Source organism: Babylonia areolata, chromosome 1 (genome assembly GCF_041734735.1).
Source record: "Babylonia areolata isolate BAREFJ2019XMU chromosome 1, ASM4173473v1, whole genome shotgun sequence".
Taxonomy (NCBI): Eukaryota; Metazoa; Mollusca; class Gastropoda; order Neogastropoda; family Buccinidae; genus Babylonia; species Babylonia areolata.
In genome coordinates, this window is record NC_134876.1 from 90,008,502 (window position 1) to 90,030,481 (window position 21,980).

The 21,980-nt window shown below is 40.2% G+C and overlaps 1 protein-coding gene across 6 annotated transcripts in view; it reads right to left on the minus strand.

Annotated features, from left to right (window-relative positions):
• The window catches only part of LOC143289011 (axin-1-like), a 36,217-nt gene extending 16,309 nt beyond the window's left edge, over positions 1 to 19,908 (minus strand). The window contains exons 1-3 of one of the 6 annotated variants that reach the window (XM_076597795.1): positions 19,723 to 19,908; positions 2,124 to 3,162; positions 149 to 295 (exon numbers count right to left, since the gene is read on the minus strand). In XM_076597795.1, the coding sequence (XP_076453910.1) occupies positions 149 to 295; positions 2,124 to 3,088 (1,112 nt within the window). In that variant the 5' untranslated portion in view covers positions 3,089 to 3,162; positions 19,723 to 19,908. The other 5 variants (XM_076597804.1, XM_076597786.1, XM_076597818.1 and 2 more) reach the window with 5 other exon arrangements.
• Between the last annotated feature and the right edge of the window lie 2,072 nt (positions 19,909 to 21,980).

Consider the following 21,980-nt stretch of genomic DNA (forward strand, 5'->3'; position numbering starts at 1 on the left):
ATGGTGGCAATAACGCTAATAACGCAGTCTCATCATGCTTTCACACACCAAGTTTAAAAAATCAAGAAAATAAAAAAGCACTAAGTCTAATAGTAATACCCAGCTCTAATCCAGACACTTGATTAACAAACTTGTAAAGAATACTTACACACTACTTGTGTCAGTGAGGGACACAGTGTCATCAGTGAGTGCATCACTGGATAAACTTTGCAGCTCACTGTCCTGAGCAGACACTGGTGCATAGGAAACATGGGCCGGATAGGAGGATGGGCCTCTGGAGTTAAAGGGGTAGAATCTGCAAACAATGAACACATAATTATTAACATGACATAATAATTGGGTTAATACCACTGGTTTCCAGCTGTTTGATGTAGGTTTGATAAATGTTTAATAAAACAAAAAGCCTGGTATCTCCTGTTTTAAACTGGTTCTTTATTTTTATTCTGATACCATAAAACATGTTTTTTATTCACTTGCTTTTAATTTTAAGATCCATTTCAATGTTATTGAGAGCTCACTAATAATTATCCAACAGTCTAAGTGCTACACAGTGATAAGTAATGCAAAATTTTGGCCAGTGAGATTTTTGTTTTGTTGTTTGTTAGTTTGGGGTTTTTTGTGTTTTTTTTGTTGTTGGTTTTTTTGTTTGTTTGTTTGTTTTTTTGTCTTTTTTCTTTTCAAGTTTCATATGCTGAAAATGTTTTTGCATTCAGAATCATTGTTACTTCTGTGATACTCGAGGCTGACACCACATTTATAAACAAACTACAAAGGCACAAAAAACTGTAAGTGAACCATGCATTGCTACCCATGCCAACACAAGGTATTCTGTTTTTAAATACAATTTAACTAAGCTCTACAGAAAAACACAATTTCTTTCTTCTTATAGTCTAAGTTTTTCACTGATCTAAAATCAGTCTATATTTTCGTATTTTCTGTTTGCAATACAAAATAAACCTAGCACACAGACAGACTGGAGGCACACAATAGGGTCAGCAAAAGAGAACAAAGTATCTGATATCTGACAATACAAAAAAAGTATATGAACTGTTAAAAATTGAGGAAGAACCAGAATATGTCGCTACCACTACCAGTGTCAATATTACTGACAGTCACACTATTAACTTAATGGACAACTTTTTTTTTCTTTTTGACAAAGTACCATCATAAATCTACCTGTAATCAGACTCCTTTTTATCAATATTATACTATATCTGTATCAACAATAAAATACTTGCTTTTGTTCTGAAACAGCTGCTAATAAACCCACTGTTGCTTGCATTCTCAAATCCCCTGACCCTACCCCTACCCACCCTACCACCACGCTCAGCCTAGCATAAGGCCACCATTCATGGGAGACACTGCACAAGTCATATCATTAAAGATGAATGCCTGCTCTGATTCAAAATATCTAACCTTCTAAGACACAACCATTTTGAGTATAAAACACTACTACTACCATATCTATAGTACTCACTGTACCGCTTAATCAGAGAACAAGCCTTAGTTTTCCCCCATGAACATAATGAAGTGGAGACCTAAACAATATCTCTAGCAGTAGTACTGTAGTAGAATACAGTACACATCTTATTTGAGAAAATGTAATGTTATACATTTATACTGTATGCGAGTGCATGCAACTGTGTATCTACCAAGTATACAGTTTCCATATTGTCTGTGGGTATGTACTGCACCTGCATGACCCTGTGTGTGCGGGGTGTGTGTGTGTGTGTGTGTGTGTGTGTGTGTGTGTGTGTGTGTGTGTGTGTCCATGTGTGCGTGTGTGTGTGTGTGTCTGTGCGTGCGTGCGTGCGTGTGTGTGTGTCTGTGCGTGCGTGCGTGCGTGTGTGTGTGCGTGCGTGTGTGTGTGCATGTTGGAGAGGTGGGGGAGGGTATGCACTCCTAATGCTAATGTAGTAGAACTGAATGCATTCTGAATCTGATTCATGTGTTTCAATCAATGTGAAAGAGAAGTAACAACTATTTTCTCTTTTTTTTTTCTTTCTTTTTTTTTTCATCCTGAAAACTTCATACATGAGATCTTTAAATCTGCATGTCTTTTGCACCTTAAAATTGCTCAATCAAAAACAACCAACCAAACAGATCGAGCAACAAGTACTTACCCTGTAACAGTTTCTGTGCGTTTTGAAGAGTGTAAGTCACTACGCCGTCCACTTGGAGTTTTGTTGGAAGAAAGAGGTACTCCAACACCAGACATAAACTCCTCAGCACCAAGTTCTTTGTCTTCATGAAGCACAGGTAGTAATCCAGTCTGAGAAATAGGTCTGGCAGAGTTTGACCCACTAGAATGACTTGATTTTGGAGAATCTGCGTAATTGTTAACATATTGCACATACAGGTCAGAGTTGAGGAACGCTGGGTAAGATACATCTCGAAGATGCGTTTCCACCTCCGTCTGAGCTTCATCGAAGACACATGGGTCAACTTTTGATTTCTGATTGAGTCGGTCAACTATCTCCTTCTTTGTATCCTTGGAGATGCACTTCACTTTATCAAAACGAATGTAGGTTTTAAAAATCACTTTAACAATATTTGACACATCCCCAGAATCACTATCTGCCTTCCTTTTGAGACCTTGGCAGGCAAACCAGAACTGCAGTTCATCAGACCCACCTTGTTCTAACTCCAGAAATTCCTTGAATAATGCAACACCTTCACTATCAGTTAAAAGATGAGTTAAGTTTTCAGCCCACTTCAGATGTGGAGGTGTGCTGTTTTCTGAATAGGGAGGCGAGTTGGCGGCACTCCCCTCGGGCTCAAATCCGAGAGGTGCCTCCACATCCTCACCATCAAAACCTGGGGTCTGAAGGATGTTAGCAACGTCCCCTTTCTCCAGGTTGGATTTGCGAGGTGTGGCAGCAGGGGAGTGAGTCACTTCTTTGTTGGACGTCGCACTTTTCGATGAAGAATGAGATTTATTGCTTCGGTGTGATCCACTACTGCGGGTGGACATACCCCCATTGGACTGGAGCTCATTTTCCTCCCCTATCACAGGTGGACGGGTTGAAGTTTCTGTAAAGTTGTTTCCTCCCGAATCATTGAGAAACTCGAAAACCTTGGATGTCATTGTCTGGGCTGCAACTCTGCCATTGTCTCCTCATCGCTACTGAGTCATTGCTGTCATCGGGGATGCATCCTGACCTGTAACATCAAAGATGAAACCATCTAAGTACTTTTTTCTCTTCATGATTTATTTGATCTGAATAGCAATTTTGTCTTGTACAGCACTGTGGTAAACTGCACAGATTATCCAAACAGCAATTTGGTAAACTGCAAAGGCAATGTATCCTGGAAACCTTGAACATGTACTATCACTTTCTCAAAATAATACCAACTGAATGAAAGAACAGATGATGGGGCAGTTATAATAATAAACTACAAAGCATCATTATCAATATTTGATGAATGATGCAGAGAATAATCCTGGTCTGGTCTTAAGAGTTAGATGCCCACTTACAGGGTGGGATGACAGGAGGGATATATTGATAGCATAACTGGATGAGTCTATCAAGACAAGTTTGATCATTCATCACTTCATGTTTATCATTAACATAGCTTATAGTTATACATGCACCAATACTATCTGTTCTAATAGTAATACTATTAAACACTGTTTACATAAAACAGACTGCATAGTACACAAAATGACAAATATCAGTATGTTCTTATGCAGTGATGTGTGCCTGCGTGCCACTGTGTGTGTGTGTGTGTGTGTGTGTGTGTGTGTGTGTGTGTGTGCAAGTGCCTGTGTCACAGTGTGTGTGCTTAAAAAAAATGAACTGGCTATCTTCACATAATTGCAGTCTTCAGAGAAATCTCTTACCCCATTTATTTTCACTCTCTATTTCTGCAGAAAAAAAGTATTATTTCAATCTAAAAAATAGCTATATTTTTTTAAGGCACAGGGTAAACTCAGTCCCACATATTTGTTCAAATTAAAGCACACACAAAAAGGCACATGTGTTATATTTCAAATTTCAGGAGTAACTGGCCATGCAATGCTTTGATCTTCTGTAACAGCCCCAAAGTAAACGCAAATGGCTTATACGTATTTGAAACATCAAAGCTGAGCTGAATCTTCAACTCAAGCCATGAAAATCCAAGCAACAAACACATGCTTTTAGCACTATCCACCTTCCTACCTGCACAAAGGCAGCCCACTTAAAGAACGTGAACTCACTGACCCAGCTGCAAAGGGAAGATGATTTTGAAACTAGCTACAGGGAGTCACTGGGGAGAAAAGGGTTGTGGAGATGAAGACAGAAGGATCAGTGAAAGTGACACAGGCTGTAGCTCTCTTCATTCTCAGCAAACCAGTTCAAACCGTCATGTTACTAGGCCAGATTTGCTGTGCTTATTCCCAATTCCATACATGTTTCTGGCAATCTCTCTAGTTTCTCTCTCTCCCCTTCCCTCTCCATTGACAACTTACTAATTGGAAAGTTGAATTTTCTGACTCCCACAAAAAAAAATTCATATGACATGTTCTGCAATGTTAAACAGAGCCACCAAAAATACTGGAAAAAAAAAGTTTAACCACCAAAAAATACTGGAAAAAAAAAGTTTGAGACAAAGAAACTGTGTGAGCATGTGCTTGTGTGTGTATGTGTCCATCTGCAGATAAGAGTCAATGAACTGCATCCTCAACCACGTATGTGATTCTGATGTAGTTTGGAAATTGTGGACATTTAAAATCATAGATCTATCCACTGATTATTGACTGACTAGAAGTGTAATCAAATATCATCCCATGACTGAAAATGATTAAAGTCTCCAATCAAACCATGACTTTTCAAAAGTTACTTTACTGTAATCAATTACCATCCTGTGACTGAAAATGATTCAAGTCTCCAATCAAACCATGTATTTTTGAAAGTTACTTTAACTACTTTCAATTTATACATGTGTGTATATGTATAATGGCCTGTTAATTTCCTGAGTATGACATTAAGGTGTATTTAAGTATGCAACCCAAAGCTTACGATTACACTTGACCAACATAAAACTGTATGCATACATTACAAGCACATACATATCTGTACACATAGTGACATACATATGCCACACAAGCATGACTGATGTCCATTAAGTCCATAACTGAGGGGGAAATGGTTACTATGGGATACAGGTTGCAAAAATATTCCCATGATATTAGATGATAACTGTTCTTCCTAAATTACTTCTTCCATCCTCTTTGCTGCAAAAAGTTGATGAACAACATCCACCTGTATGCATACACCCACCAGCTAATGATTATTTTTCAGTTTGGATTTTAAAAATCAGACCACCTGAATATTCCTTTTTCTATTTTCTTTTTCGAAATTGATATAAAATATGGTAATAAAAATTGTAGAAGTTTCTGTTGTCTGATAAATTTGTGCCATCTCAAAAATTTTCCAGTATATTTCTTGTCTTAGTAAAAGTTAAGTCTGAACTGAACACCTGAATTTCAGGTATGAATCCTCTGTTCGAGAAGTAAGTGGAATCACAAAAGTAAGAAATTGAGTTTGTTTAATGGTTGTTGTTTGTTTTGTTGTTTGTTTTTTGTTTTGTTTTTTTAAATACAAAATGATGGAATTAATATATTTATGCTCATCTATCATCATGTGACACTTTTATCTAGAATTCAATTCACCTTTGTATGTTCCATAAAGCATACACCATCACCTGGTATTCATACTATAATTCTCCTCGCTGACCAATTTCTTTTTTCTTTTTTCTCTTTTTTTTTTCTAGGCACCTGCCCTGTTTCTGTGTTTCCCGAATTCCTTCTCTCCATTCCGCAAAGCGGTCATCGCGGACCCTTTTTATTCATTTTTGCCAAATGCCTGCAGCCCAAATGCTGAGATAACCAACTTCTATCTAAACTCCGTGAAAAGTTAGTAGAGCATCATTTCCATCATGGAAACCTTGTGGGAAATACTCAAAATCAGCTCGGTTCGGTATCCAAGATGGCCTCTGACCTCTAAATTATCGAGCGCTTTTGGCGAAGTCGGGTAAAATTAAAAATCACGCACTTGCAATAATCGTGGTTAATACAGCAATGCTTTGTTATAACATTCAGATTAAACTAAACACGATTTCCCTTCTGAAAGCGTAGGCTGTTGTTTCAAAACATTGTGTTTTAACGCACGCTGAAGAACATTCCCCCCTCTCTTTTTTCTTTCTTTTTTTAAGAACTCCCAACATAGGCCTCGCATCGCGACCGAGAGGCGAGTTTACGATCAACCATGCATGAAGGTATTCTGATAGAATTTTTCATGTTCAGCCACAAAAAATGCTCAATCATAAAGAAGCTCGAAGTCACTGACTCCGCTTTCTACACGCATTTTGCATACCTGAGACGAAAAGGTGCACCATTTTCTTCTTAACGCTGATGGAAAGTACTCCGGGTGAAAGCAATGCTCAAGGCAGAGCTGCCGCCATTACAGACACTTGGTCGTAGGTGGCGCTCGCTTCCAACACACTGGGCCTACACACCAAAACACTTCGTGCGTTCCACAGATCCCCCCCTCTGTGGTGAAATGGAGGAGTGGAGGGACGGAGAGTGATTTAATTAAGTGACAGAAAAAAGCGTTAAACTACAATAAAAACACCACGTTAAAATGTAATCAGACCCGACTTATTACCTACGGCACACAATAAAACTGTATGGTTAGTTTTTTTTTTAACCAATTTTCTTACCGAAAGAGTTCTGATTTTAGTTGGCCTCATCAACCTGGTGTCCTCAAATAAAAATATCTCTGTGTGCGTGTGTGATGTGTAATAGTTGCAGAATTATACTTCTTATATTCAGTTAGTCACTACTAAACTTTGGTTTGTTATCGTTTTTATTTGCTTCTTTTTACTAGATTTATTAAAATAAAAAGCCCCCTCCCATCCCCCAAGACGAAAAAAAGAGGAAAATGTTACATGTATAGGTTTGTTTAAAAAATATATATATTATTAATACATACCCACCAACTAATTCCACCCACTCCCCACCACAGCAGAGACAACAACACAGAGAAACAGTAAAGAATTAAATAATACCCAGTACTTTTTTTTTTTTTTTAACAATCTTTGGTAACTGAACAATTTGCAAGAAAGAATTAAAACTCACAAACACATATCAGAGAAATGGGTAAAAACAGAGGCTAATGAATGATTTATCCCATAAAGAGGCAATCTGTTGCTGCAGACAGGCACATGTATACAGAGAATAGTGAATGAATTACCCATCAAACTGCATGAACTTGAATCCAACACTCAAAAGAAAAATGAATCCATCAAGGGTAATGAGACAAAAACATTTTTTTGAATGTTCAATGACTTGGATGATAAAATAATGTATCTTATCTATCCATGCAAAAACAAGAAATATTGATAAAATAATATGTTTAAAGCAATCAAATTAATTTAAGATGGTATTGGAAGTAAAAAATGAGTTACACCCATCTGGAACTCACTTCCTTTCAAGCTGAAATAACTGTAAGACTTTCCTAAGTGTTATAGACAAAGACGTAAAACTCTTTTTCTTTTACCTTTTTTTTTCTTTTCTTTTTGGGTGTCGGGAGGGGTGTGTGAAAATTAAGTATAAATAATCCATCAAAACAAAAATATTCAAAGAAGTGTGTGTGTGTGTGTGCGCGCGCGTGCACTCACGCGCTTGTGTGTGTGTGTGTGTGTGTGTGTGTGTGTGTGTGCATATGTGAGACTGTGTTTCGTTTAATTTTTGTTTTTGTGCTTTTAATTCAGCCAGTGAAGAAAGCCTTCTGTTCAGCTCTTGGAGAGAGACAGACAGAAAAAAAGAAACAAAAAGAAACTCTGTGTACTTGCATGCAACTGAGGGGGGTGGTTTGTGAAAAAACTCATTTCTGTGTAAAGTGGATATGAATCATGATGTATAAGGGTCATGAGTAGGCCAAGATTTATAATACTAAGTGGTATTATGAGTACCTATTACTAGTGATACTGAAAAAAACCCGTTTTAATCCAATATTGAAGGTAGATATTACTGTGGAAAAAAAAACATAACTATACTTACTTGTATATAATCATGCACCATTTCATTATTTTGACACTAATAAAAAGATCTGAATGGTATTTACCAGTTCTACCACACACACTTGACTAATAGTCTGATACAATCAGTCTTGCCTTCAAGCTGACTTTGCATATGTATGCATGGTAAGAAATGTTGTAACAGTATCTTCTCTAGACCTTCGTGGGTGAAAGAGAAAACAAGAGTGGTAATGGAGGTTCAAGTTGTTGTGTATCTTATTTCCACTTCAATAAAAAAAAAAATAATAATAATAATACAAATTAATATGTGCATTGTGTTCAATAGTTACAACTGCACTATGTGCCACTGGCACAGTGTACTTAGAACTGACCCACAGAGAATACAAATGGGAGAAAGATCAGAAAGGGGAATTTGACAGGTACATTATTAACGACAGATAAATCTTTCAGGTTTAGTTTCACAACTATCATGATCAAAAGATACAACTTTCACTAATAGTAATAATCTACTTAAGTACAATTGTTCTGGCTGCTCCTGCTACTGCTGTTTGTTTCTGTAACAACCAAATGTAAAAGCTTTGACTTTTTGTTGTCTGCTCCAGTTTAGGCTCTTGGAAGCTAATTTGAGAGCTATGCTTGAAGCTTGCGATCAAAACGTAGTCAGCCTCTATTATTTTGTGTGCTCTTTATAGCGCTTCCCTGCTGTCACAAGCAAGTATGTATAACAATCAAGAGCACAACACTGAAAGGTTGACTGAACATACACTGTGATCAAGAATATCTGGCTCTTTTTCTTTTTCTTTTTTTTTTCTATTCCAACAGCTGTCTCTTTGTTAGTTTGTCTTTGATGTGACTCGTGTGAGTGAGGAGAGAGAGAGAGAGAGAGAGAGAGAGAGAGAGAGAGGAGAGAGAGACAGACACAGACACAGAGAGAGACAGAGAGAGAGAGTGTGTGAGTTGTGTGTGTGTGTGTGTGTGTGTTTGTGTGTGTGTGTGAGTGTGTGTGTGTGCACCATGTGCACAACTGACATGGTTTGGTGGGTGACACAGTGAAAGAAAGAAAGATACTGGGGGAAGAGTGAGAAGCAAAATGTAACAGTAGAAAGATATAGAGATAGGTGAGGGGGATAGAGAGAGAGTGAGAGAGAGATTTGCCAAATTGGTCAAAGGAAAGACAAAAAATGGGATCTAAATCATCTATTGAAAAATAAAAAGATATGGACAGTGAAAGAGTCACTCCAGTGAACGTCACCTTTCATATTTTAGCACATTTTCAAATGTTCTTTTTCTTTTTTCCTGCTCAGGCTGTACACAGATAGAACATTAAAAACAAGAACTGAAGAACAGACAAAAGTGAAAATGGCAGTGTCACACAGAACAATGAAAGACATATGTTTATGTGTGACAATGTTATCACACTTTTTATAAATTAAATAATACATTTAATTATTGTAATACTTAACTTAGTGTTAAAAAATTAGCACATAAACTTAAGCATGGGTATCCTTTGTTTCACATGGCTCAAGATGTGTTTGCTCCCCATGCAAGAGGTAGTTGAGTATGATTATAAATAATAATTTGTATTGAGAAAACACTGTGACTGTGTGACTCACTGAGAGCAATGAGAAATCAAAATACAAAGTTACCACCATATCAGACACTACAAAAGAGCACAACCACTTTTATCAATTTCCTGTTTAGATTAGAGTTATTATAAAAATTTAAAAAAATTAAAAAACAGAAATGAACAGTCAATTATGAATAGATATATACCGGTACATATATCCACGATGCCATTCTGCCGATTTCACCCTACCTCCCCAGTTCTTCAAGTTCAAATCACTGTGAACTGAATACTTTAAGGAATGTTAAACTTCATTCACATTCACAGAACTGGATCTGCTTACATTCTTGTATTGGTTGCTACCCCATACCTGTTTTGTCAGAGGCCACACTCACATTCTCAAAACGGAAAGCGATTTTTTTTCCATGCTCAAACTTTTGAATAATAAGGTAACCAATAATATCTAAGCTATATATGCACCTTGTTAAGTGCTTCTCCATGACCATGGCAACCAATAATATTTAATCTATATATGCATCTTGATATGTGCTACCCCTTGACCCTAAGTACTGGATATGAATTATTCTATGACACAAAACTTTTATGTCAGGTGACAAACTTAAACAAATTTATCTGTTGTCCCCAAAAGCAGTGTGGTTTATTACAGTATTCTGTCACCAGCTATTGTTCCTGTTGCAAGTCAATGTCAACTGTCGCATTTGTTTTCTTTCTGAATCCTGTTGTCTGATGTAGAGTTAAACTTCTCGCTATACTGAATTTGAATTTTCTAATTCTCAAAGTTTAAACAATTTTATTTGAAAGTGTCACAATGAATTTAACAGGAGAATGAGAAAGTCTTATAACACCAAATCCTGGCATAATGTAGAGTTACACAAACAATATCTCATTACTAATGGATATATAAATATGTCAACTGAAACATTCTATCCACCTCTGTATTGAGCTACACACATTACTGTCTTTCATCTGTCAGAAATGGACCTAAACATCTTGGAATACCTGTTCATTCCGTGCACCATGTACACTGAATTGTATACAATATTAAGCAATGAAATGTTCAGTAACTCTTTGTTATCAACAAGGGGCACATCAGCCACATGGCTCAAGTGTTGGTTCTTTTGGGACCCATTTAGGTTTCATTTTGTATTTTACAGAACACATGCAAACAAGCTCAAATTATGTACATGTTCATCAAGAAACACACACACTTGTAAATGTTATCACTATACATGAATATATCTATATAAATATTTTATCTAAAAATCTTAAAAAAAATCAATTAACACTTTCAGCGACAGTTTTTTGTTTGCTTGTTGTTTTGATGTGCATGTGCATGTGTGTGTGTGTGTGTGAGTGAGTGTGTGTGTGTCTAAGCACCATGAAGACTTTCAATGACAGTTTTGTTGTTTGTTTTTTTTTGTTTTGATGTGTGTGTGTGTGTGTGTGTGTGTGTGTGTGTTTATTTTAAACATGAAGACTTTCAACGGCAGTTACTTTTTCATTGCTTTGATCTGTGTGTGTGCGCGCACGTGTGTGTGCATGTGTGTATGTATTTGTATTTATCATAAATATGAAGACTTTCAATGGCAGTTACTTTTTATTGTTTTGATGTATGTGTGTGTGTGTATGCCTGTCTGTGTTTGTGTGTGTCTGCCAGACTCTGTGTGTGTGTGTGTGTGTGTGTGTGTGTGTGTGTGTGTGTGTGTGTGTGTGTGTGTGCCAGTCTCTGTGTGTGTGTGTGTAAGTGTGTGTGCGTGTGTGGTGTATGTGTATACACATGTGTCAGTGTTACTTATGCGTCTTTGTATGAAAATTAAAAAAAGCAACTTAAAAAATAAAATCATAATAAACCAATATCCTACACTGGTCATTGAGTGCAAGAGCAAACAACAGTATGCAAGTTGTGTGTGTGTGTGTGTGTGTGTGTGTGTGTGTGTGTGTGTGTGTGTGTGTGTGTCCCAGACTTGAGTGTGTATGTGTAAGCAGTGGGTTGGGGGTGGGCGGGGATGGGTTATGTGTTTGTGGAAGAAAAGCACAGTGTTTCATCTACATGTACAAGTATTACTCATAATTAGGAAATAATTACATGACGCAGAGATAAATCTCTGTATTACACTACACTAAACTAAAATGCACTACTGGCTTGTATAAAATGTCCATATCAGAATGTTTCAATAAATAATCTACACACAAGTCCGTACCCACGATCATCCACAGGAAACGTAGAATTTTCACAATGACACACACGCACAGAGTCCAAACAATGTTGTCTCACTTGGCGCAAGCTATTCTGTCCTGTGTTGTGTGATGCTGACTGTCCCTTTGGCCAAGCGCAGTGGAATAGGTCGGGACAAAAACGCACGCACTCTTTTCTTCACTTCTCAACTCCGCACAGTAGCCTCCCCAACGTTTCGTTTCAAAGCTCAAGTCAGCGAAGACAAGACGGCACACGCTTACCTCTTTTGAGAACACGAGAAGGGAAGAAAACAGAACTTGCGATGAATATCCCAGTGCAGGCTGCCGTCAACAAGGTATGTCCATGTAACAGCAATGAAAAGTTTGAATCCAAAAGATCAAAGAAACATGCCCGCCGCCGACAAGCCTGACCCAGTGACGTCACACTCTTTAGAAGCACCGCACCAATCAACGCGAAGATAAAATCAACAACCAGAAAACTGTGTGGGACAAGTCCATCTTGCAGAGGGTGGTTAGGTTGCCTCTTGTGCTAAAAACGAACCCAATCATAGGAAAAACTGATTTGTTATTCTAATGTGTACTAATGAAATTTTCTAAACAAAGAAAATTTTAAAAGCAAAGGTAAACTACAGCCGACAGTCATTTTAAGCAACCTATGACCCTAGACCCTATACACCACACCCCCTCTGACTTGCCGTGGACGTTCCACTTCCAACGACAGGGTGGGGTTGGGAGAGAATGAAAACTTTCAGATGTGTGGCTGTTTACTTTTCCAAAGTTAAGTTAGTAAACGCTAACAGTTCGGGAAGTTGTCAAAGAAACATTGGTGTTCTGCCCACAGTCTGGTGCTGGAAGAAGGTATAATTCGCTTAAAATCGAGAAACGCGAAGATCTGGAAGGCGATCAAGCGGTATAGCTGATAATAAGCTTGCCCTTATAACTTACACATGTTTGCAGGAGGTTCGCTTTGAAGTGTGGCCAGCGTTGGGACGGTGCGTTGTAAATCAGGGACGCCGCTAAAGCTTTTCTTTGCCTCACTTCACAAGTGGAGCTCCGCTGCTTCAAAAAGCACTTGGCCCAACCCTCTTCGTGCTTTCTTACGAGTTTTCGGTGTTCATTGCCTTGCCAACCATCTTGAAGGCAACGCTTCAGTCCCACAGAGGCGTCCCAAATGTGCCCCATGAAAACATGTGCTGTTCGGCTGGCACATGTTCAAGACAAGGTGTGGGTGTAGTTCAGACTCTTTGTCGTTTTCACCACTAGTGTCAGGGGTGTTGTGTGAATTTCGTTTCACGTTTTCATTACAAGCCTCACCACACTTAAAAGCCACTGGTGTTCGTTGTCTTACAGTCGGCCGTTTTGCTCGTAAAATGAAATATATATGACGATGACTGTGATATGCAAATAAAAGTTATCATCACAAACTGACATAAAACTGACATTACACACACACACACACACACACACACACACACACACACACACACCGGGAACACACACACGCACGCATACCACTGCACACACACTGACACACACACACACACACACACACACACACACACACACCGGCACACACACACACACACACACACACACACACTGGATCACGACTGATGGAACATAGCCGGCATGCCATTTACACATTTCAAAATATTTTTACACATATATATTACTTATGGTTAGCTGTGTTTGTTGTTGTTTTCAGTTTCTGTTAACAGGCTGCTACAATTCTTACCACTACAAATGTCCGGGTTTAGATACTGAAGCCTGAACTCATGATTTCACTAATTGTTTCACTGAGGAGCAGTGAGCCTGGCTGTGCCTGAGGAAAACTAACAGACATGTACTGACTGAAGCATTCAAGTGAAGTTCGAGTCGTTTTCGGAACACCACACTGATCATCGTGCACGTGCATACACAACTCAGTAGTCTACTTCTCGGTTGCCTTTTACTAGACCCATGAAAGTGTACACTACTACTGCTACTGCTACTTGCTGTTGTTAGCAATAATAAGAAGAGGAAGAAGAAAAAGGACCACAGGCAGAACTAGAAGGGGGAAAATATTTAGTCAGTCCAGGGCTAAACTGAACTTGAGAAAGTAGTATACCTAAACTGATTTTTTCCTGAAGTTCATTTCTGTTCCATCGTTTTATGTATTGTCAGTACATACAACCATATCACAAGATAATCTCACTGCAATATTACACAACCAGCACGTAGAGAAAATCATCTCAATAACTGCAGACAGACTAAAAACAAAGTGAGAAGGTAGTAACTGAGAGATTGTCACAGACTGCAAATGTCTTACCTTCAGATCGATCGTCCGGATTCCCCGTCACTGAGAAGGGGGTGGGGGTGCCCGGGGGATGTGGGGAGGGGGGGGGGGATAAACAAATAAACAACAACTGAAAAACAAATGAAACAACGCAGACTTCGATACAGGTAAGAAAAACTCAGGAAATTTGTTTTCTTCCTGCAGCGCTCCAGCGACACAAACAAGGAAATAGTTCCCCTTTTCTCTCTCTCTCTCTCTCTCTCTCTCTCTCTGTCTTCTCTATTAGTCGTTCAGCTGTTGGCACTTTGACGCACCGCCCACCAAGACCAGGCGGCGTAATCAGCGGGTCAGGCTCTGAACGCTGACTTCAAAGAGCTAGCACCGCCCATTGTGCTGAGACCCTCAGCAAGCGCTCGCACCGCGGGGTCCCTTGCCTGCCTGCCTGCCTGCCGGTGGTGGCGATGTCGTGGCAATTGTGTCCTCCTCAAACAAGATCATACCCACGGAGTTTTTTTTTGTTTTTTTTTTGGGGGGGGGGGGGGGGGGGGGGGGCGTGGGGGGTTCTTTGTTGTTGTTGTTGTTTTGTTTGTTTTTGTTTGTTGTTTTGTTGTTTTTGTTTGTTTGTTTGTTGTCTTTTAGTTAGGTAGGTTTCTGGTTCCATTGCCGTTGTTGCTGTAGCTCAAACTGTTTCGTAGAAAAGCTGTATATAGTTGAAAGTGATCAGTGGGTTAGTAATATATATGTTATGGATAGGAGTGATATACCTGATTGTTTGACTCAACAGACAATAATGATTGCATCAACTCATCATGTCCACTCTTCAAATTGGAACTCATTGAAAGAGAGGGTTTAGTTAGGGTTAACAACTGAAGTGAGAGGAGAAATACATTTATGTTTCTGATGGTGCGAAGGTGAATCGTTTGCCTTTAAAAGATATATAACTGCTCACTCAGTGCTCACGCGCTAAGCTCCCTTCCTCAACCCCCCACCCCCTCACCTCTCTCTCTCTCTCTCTCTCTCTCTTTCTCTCGTCATTAAATTTGATAATGAAAACGCATATATATCCTACTAGAATTTGATTTCCATATGTTCCCATGGATCATGATACTCTAATTTTTTGTCACTCTCTTACTTTTTTTGGTTTTTGTTTTTTGTTGTTGTTGTTTTGGTCACTTTCTTACTTGATCATGACATCAGGTTTGAATGATTGTCAAAGCGCTTTCCTTACTCATTACATCAAGTGAAACGCTTTTCAAAGCGTTTTGTTTAATCACGACCTCAGATCGAAATTGTTGTCATGTCTTACCCACGACGTCATGTCGAAAAGTGTTTGTCAAAGTATTTTCCTCACTCACGATATCAAGTAACCATAGATCATGCTTCTTCTTCTTCTTTGTTCGTGGGCGCGCTGCAACTCCCACGTTCACTCGCAGTATGAACACGAGTGGGTTTTTACATGCATGACCGTTTTTACCCGCTATGTAGGCAGCCATACTCAGTTTTCGGGGGTTATAGATATGCTATGTTTAGCCTGGATGGTTATGAGCAAGTTCGTAAGAAAAAGAAACAAATACAAACATAAATACTTCAGCGCTCATATGTGATTTTTCACGGCGTATCTGATGTAAGTATCCGAAAAGGGGGAGGGGGGCGTGGAGGGGGCAAGATAAACGGAATGTGAATGGGGTAAAGGCGTAAAGTACTGCACACACAAATAGTAGAAACGCAACTGAGAAAGCAGAGCACCGTGCTCCCGCGGCAAAATTGCCCGGGGTCATAATTTGTCCTGGACAGGGCAAAACTCGCCCGAGGAAGGGTGTTGCTATCAGTGCCTTTGATGTGGGCAAAGGTGCGAGCACCACAGCTGCAAGGGCTGGGTGACAAGGGACTCAGAAATGGTCGAGCTGCCTTTGAAGTTTCCACTGAGGTCTGAGACTAGCCATGGCAACTGGACAGCCCTCCAGGCAGCTGTTAGTCTCCCTCTCCCACCCTCTCCTCATCCCGTGGATGATGTCCGCCGCGCGGCACTTTGGATCTGGACCCCACTCGACCTATGGACCACAGCAGAAGAGAGACACACACAAGTGGACAGTTCTATGGTCAACGTGTAGCGTCAGAAGAGATAAACTCGATTTTTCTTGCAAGTACGTCAAATATGAAAGTGGAAAATAATAGAAAAAGAAAATCAAAATAAAAAAAATAAATTTAGAATTAATTGAATGGAACTAGCCCACTAAAAGCTTTCAGAGAATTTTAATGTATATTTTTCACGATTAACAGCTTAAGTTTGATCATTTTCAGGAATGTCAGACGATTGTCTTTTTTTTCTTTTTAAGCAAGATCCTAACAAGAAAAATTTAATGAATAATTTACTTTTTTTTAAATCGAGTGAAATTTGAGAAGATTAAACCATGTTTAATGTAAATTATAAACATAGCCTGTGGAAACAACTTCAGCCCAATCTCACGATCAAATAATGATAGCTTGTGTCGGTGGTTACATCAATCGTTAAAAACAGCTTTAATGCAATTGAAAAAAAAAACTGAAAAGGTTCAGGGGTTCCCTGGAGAGACAGCCAGCCCGAGTTACACACACACACACACACACACACACACACACACAATGTACACGCACCCACCACCACCCCTCACACACACACACACACACACACACACATCCAAGCACATTCATTATTCACACACGCACAAACACATCGTCATGACCACGATCGTCCTAAACATCACTTTCACTCAGCACGGCCGCCGCTATCACAAGCGGCAATCATCCGATCCAACCAATTAATCAACCAGCTGACCTTCAGAGACGGATGGAAAGGAGACAAGAGACATGGACAGACAGGCGGACAGAGATTGAGAGACAGAGAGAGACAGAGACAGAAAGAGGGTAATGTATGGTGACAATTGCAGCAATGCCAATACAAACCAACACACACACACACACACACACACAGAATCACTGTTTTACGAAATGTTCTATTGTAGATATTACTCTTCTAACTGAATAATTTAACCATGCCAGAAGTTTTAAAATTTGAATAATAGTTTGTTGTTTTTTGTTGTTGATTTTTTTATGTTGTTTTTTCTTGTGTTTTTTGGTGTTTTGTTTTTTTGTTGTTGGTTGTTTTGTTGTTTTTTTGTTGTTGTTGTTGTTGTTTTTGGGGGAGGGGTTGTTTTGTTTTTTAAAGTTGGGCAGGGGTCTAGAAGCCGGGGGACTGGGGGTGGGTAGGGGGTGGGTGGGTAAGGAAACTGTTGTTTTAACTCTTTACCCCACGTATGTTCCTACCGTCACTCAGCAAAATCAATGCTTCGGACACCGACATTACCGATGTTTCAAATCACATGCTACACTTTTGAGCTTATTCCCACTTCAATCCTATGATCGGATGAATTTTTAAAAAGGAAAAAAGACAAAAAGCTGTAACTAAGCTGTGTCCTAACAGAGGTTGAGGGGTGGGGATGGGGGAGGGGGAGTGTCAAGAGATAAGCCTGTTAAACCCATTCTAGCTGACAATGACACTAAGCTTTGTTAAAAATCAAACGGCATTACCATACAGAAGATTAAACAATGAGATGCCGAACATGAATCTTTTTTTTCTTTTTACTTTTTTTTCTTTTCTTCTCCTAGCCTCAAGCCTTTGTTTGATGTGATGTGATTGTCATGCACGCCGATTACACTATAGCCGAGGGCGAGAAACATTGGAGACAATTTTATGTCCCTCGCTAATTTTCAATCATGGTTCTCGGCGTCCCCGATTTTTTCCCGAACCCTATCAAGCGATGACCGTGGGAAACTTAACGGACTGTGTAGCACATATATCGTTTGTAGTTTTTGTCACCTCTATCACTGTCACTGTCACTCTCTCTCTCTCTCTCTCTCTCTCTCTCTCTCTCTCTCACACACACACACACACACACACACACACACACATTTAATTTTATTTTAAGAGAAAGAAAGCAATGCTGCAGGTTGGTCGAGTGTTGATTATGTTAGTGCGCGCGTCTGCAAACACATAAATGTTTAGATCAGTCTGTTTGGCGTTGCGATGTGATTCAGCCAGGATTGCTTTACGTTCCGAAAGCTGCCTCAATTAAAAACAAATCCCTAATTTCGCCAAGGGAGTTGTGTTTGAGAACAATATGTTTAACATCTTCTACACCTTCCATCCCATAGGCACACTGTGATTCGGAAAAAAGACATTCTGTTTAATATCCCCCATGTGTAATAAATTCCACCCTGCAGAGATCACTGACATTCAAAATGGGATATTTTATGCTTTGGAATCAGTCAGTAAAAGTGACAGCTAGGGATACTGGCTTTTAACGTTGGACTCTGACACTGACATTCAAAATGGAATGTTTTATGCTTTGGAATCAGTCAGTAAAAGTGACAGCTAGGGATACTGGCCTCTAACGTTGGACTCTGACATCCAGCAGTAGGGGATACTGGTGACCATGCTGACACCCAGCACAGAGGATAAGGACAAAAGCGTTTAATGTTAATTTGACTCTGACGCCCAACAGGGGATATTGGTTACCATACTGACATCCAATACAGCCCAGGGATGTACTGTTTTTGTTTTTGTTGTTTTGCATTGGACTTTGACATCCAACGGAGCATGTTGGTGACCTTACTGAAAGTCATGTCAAGTACCCAGTAAGGGACAGAGACATTTCATACAGTGACCACACAAGAGGGGACATGTGTCTTCAATACGAGATATTCTGTAGGGGCCACTGGCATTTAATGGGGCATACTGGCATCAGAAAGCGACTTAACGTGACATCAAATAGGTAACATGTATCATTCAGGGGATGTCAACATCCAGTAAGGGCCTGAACATCCGACAGAGGACACTGGTACCATTCGTTAGGGTCTAAGGGCATACAGTAAGGGACACTGATACCCAATATAGAACACTGACATTCAACAGGGTATATTGTCATCCCGTAAGGACATAACATCCATTTTATTTGGTAATACTGGCGATCAGTAGGGTGCATCGACAACCAGTAAAATACTTCCTGATTTGACATCCAGTTCGGTACACAGGCTTTCAAGATGGTATATATTAATTACGTTATTTTTCTATCATTTGCTTTTGAACATCAATAGTGTTGCCAAGACTCCGGGCTCATCTTAGTTGAGGTTGGAGATAAGTGACTTCAAAGGGTGAGGACACACAGATGAGGATGAGGACGCACACAGTAACAGGAGAGGGAGTGAGAGCGGAAGCTGGTTGGGAGACTCGGGGGTGGGATGAACATGTGTCAACCGAGACAAAAACTTTCATTATTTCAAGGGGGGGTTGGGTGAAAGTGTTGGGAGCGACCAGTCACGTTCACTGACGAAACGGGGAAGGCCACAGACAAACTGGAACGACATTGGAAAAGATTAAAACAAAAACAAAACAAAACAAAACAAAAATGGTCTGTGACTGAAACACGTACTATGTGTTCGCTTCAGAAGAAGAAGAGAAGAAAAGAAAGGAAGAAAAAAGAGAAAGAGAAGATCTAAATCTATCAATCCATCCAAAACAAACAACAGCACCAAGCAGGAAGAAGAGAAACAGACCGCAAGGAGAAGCCGTGGAAAGGAGGGGAAACGAGTGGGCGAGACTTACGTAAACACACTGAGACGAAAGAAATCTCAGCTTGCCAGTCTCTTCAGCGCGAGCCCTAAGCCTAATCTTCGGCAAGTCCACGTTCTCTCCAACAGTCTCCTCACCACCAGCAACGGGGGGATAAGTGGCCTTCCTCCGCGGGAACCTCGCTCCACTGGCGAAGAAAGACAGGGATGCAATACACGTTTTAACTGTCACCTCTCTGGGCTCAATTTGGCCGACTGATGAGCTTGCCTGCAGAGCCGTTTCCTTCATCATCCGCTACTTTCAGCCAATCTGCGGCGGATTCCCCGACGGCTAGACTATCGCTCACGAGCAAACAATGCGCAGACGGTGGGCCGGGTCGGCTGTGGGCCTCGTTAGAGAGCAGCCAGGCCACAGGGCAAGCTTCTCGGGATAGACCCCAGCACGGCTCTCCACACCTCCATCAATAGCCGCAAAGAATGTGTTGGGGAAATCAAAGGGAAGTTTGCGTCTGATAATGACTTGTTGACGTTCCAACGTGGAGATAGGCCTACTTCAAGCTTGTATCAGGGGCCGCCCCTCAATGAGCTATCGATCAAAACTGGTCTTCAATGACTCCGCGAACGCCGTGGGGTGCTCTTGTCCACCTGTGGCGGTGATTTCGGCCTTATCAGCTACATGGTCAATGGGCTGAGGACATGAACATGAACCGACTTTTTCCTTTGCGCCTGGTTGAGCGCCCGGTCCTCCCTATCGCCTCTTCAGCCTCCTTCCTGATAAAACGCTGGAGATAAAAAGGGTGAACAAGTCTTCTGTAAACGTGATGCTCGCCATGTATGTTTTGAGGATGAGTCGACTGAAAGTCCGCGTTTGAACGCGACCGTTTGAAGATGAAAACAACGTCATCCATCAGTCCTTTGAACTGGCAATTCGATCGCTCCAGGCAGAGCCAGGGAAGCCGGGAAATCCCACAAATTATCCATCTTGCTTCTTGTCCCTGCCTATGCGTTGGCTACATTCTTACCAAACCCTTCCATCAACACCCCCAAAGCCCCGGGCATACTGTGCAAACAGTTATTCCAAATACTGGCCGGATGATAAATCTCTTCAATGATCTGTACGTTTTACAGTGAATATCTTTCGTCTTCTAAGCCTGTCGCTGATGCTGCCGGCGTATCTACACATCTCACAATAAATACCTTTCTTATTCTTTAGTCTATCCCAGAGGCTGCCGGCGTCGAAACTTGCGTTTTTTGGAACGATGTGCCTGGTGCAGGAAGCGCTCTCCCTCCCCCCCCCCTCCCCAACACACACACACACGTTTCGTGTCCACGCACTCCATTCAACAAAACAGTAGTTTCGGCAGGTACGGTCCATATGTACCCTGCCCCTTATGTTACAATAAAAAAAAATAATAAAAAAAGCAAAAAGAACTAAACAAACAAACAAAAAACAAACAAAAAAAACACACGACCTATCTGAAAAAGTTTGTACTGTTAATTATGATATTACTGTACAACGCATGTTCCTCCTGTCACAAAACATGTTCCTCGAGCTCTGTGAGAACTCACAGAAGTATCTTTCTTCTATTGTCGGCAATAGGAATCTCAACCTAAACCGACCAAAGGTGACTTTAAAGATCTGAACCTGACCCTCCCTATGTGTTTCGTAACGCGCCCGACAATAACGGCGTGAAGAGAGTGTTACACAAATAGGGCGGATCCTGGGACCCATTTTCTGCCCTACGCGTTTTGTTCCAGAACCTTTGAACCTTCTATTCTGTTCCCTTGCTGTTCATGGTACTTTGTTTAACACTCGGCTGTAGACTTTCTTTTTCCGTTTGGGGTTGGGTGGGAGGCAGAAAATACTACAGTTATTAGCCTATTTTGTCGCAGGGTGAGTTTTTCAACCGTTCGAGATTTTGTCACATCGTTGGGAATTATTGCGGACTGGCTTTTGTTGTTGTTGCTGTTTTTGTTTTTTTTTGTTTGTTTTTTTGTTTTTTTTTTTTTTGTTGTTTCCCCACAGTCTTCTTGAAGTACCAGTATCCATAATTCCGCAAAAAGATAAATATAGATTTTGCAAACAAAAAGAATAGTGATAATAATGAATTATGTCCAGTGCTCTCACTAACTGGTGCCCCATACTACAAGAAAACAACAAAAACACAGAACAGTAGATTTTTAACACAACAATCAATCATTTTTGTACTTTCGTTAAAGGAAATTAATTCGTTAATTGGTAGTTAACCGGCATGGGAGACACTAAGACATACGGTAATCATGTTGGGGAAA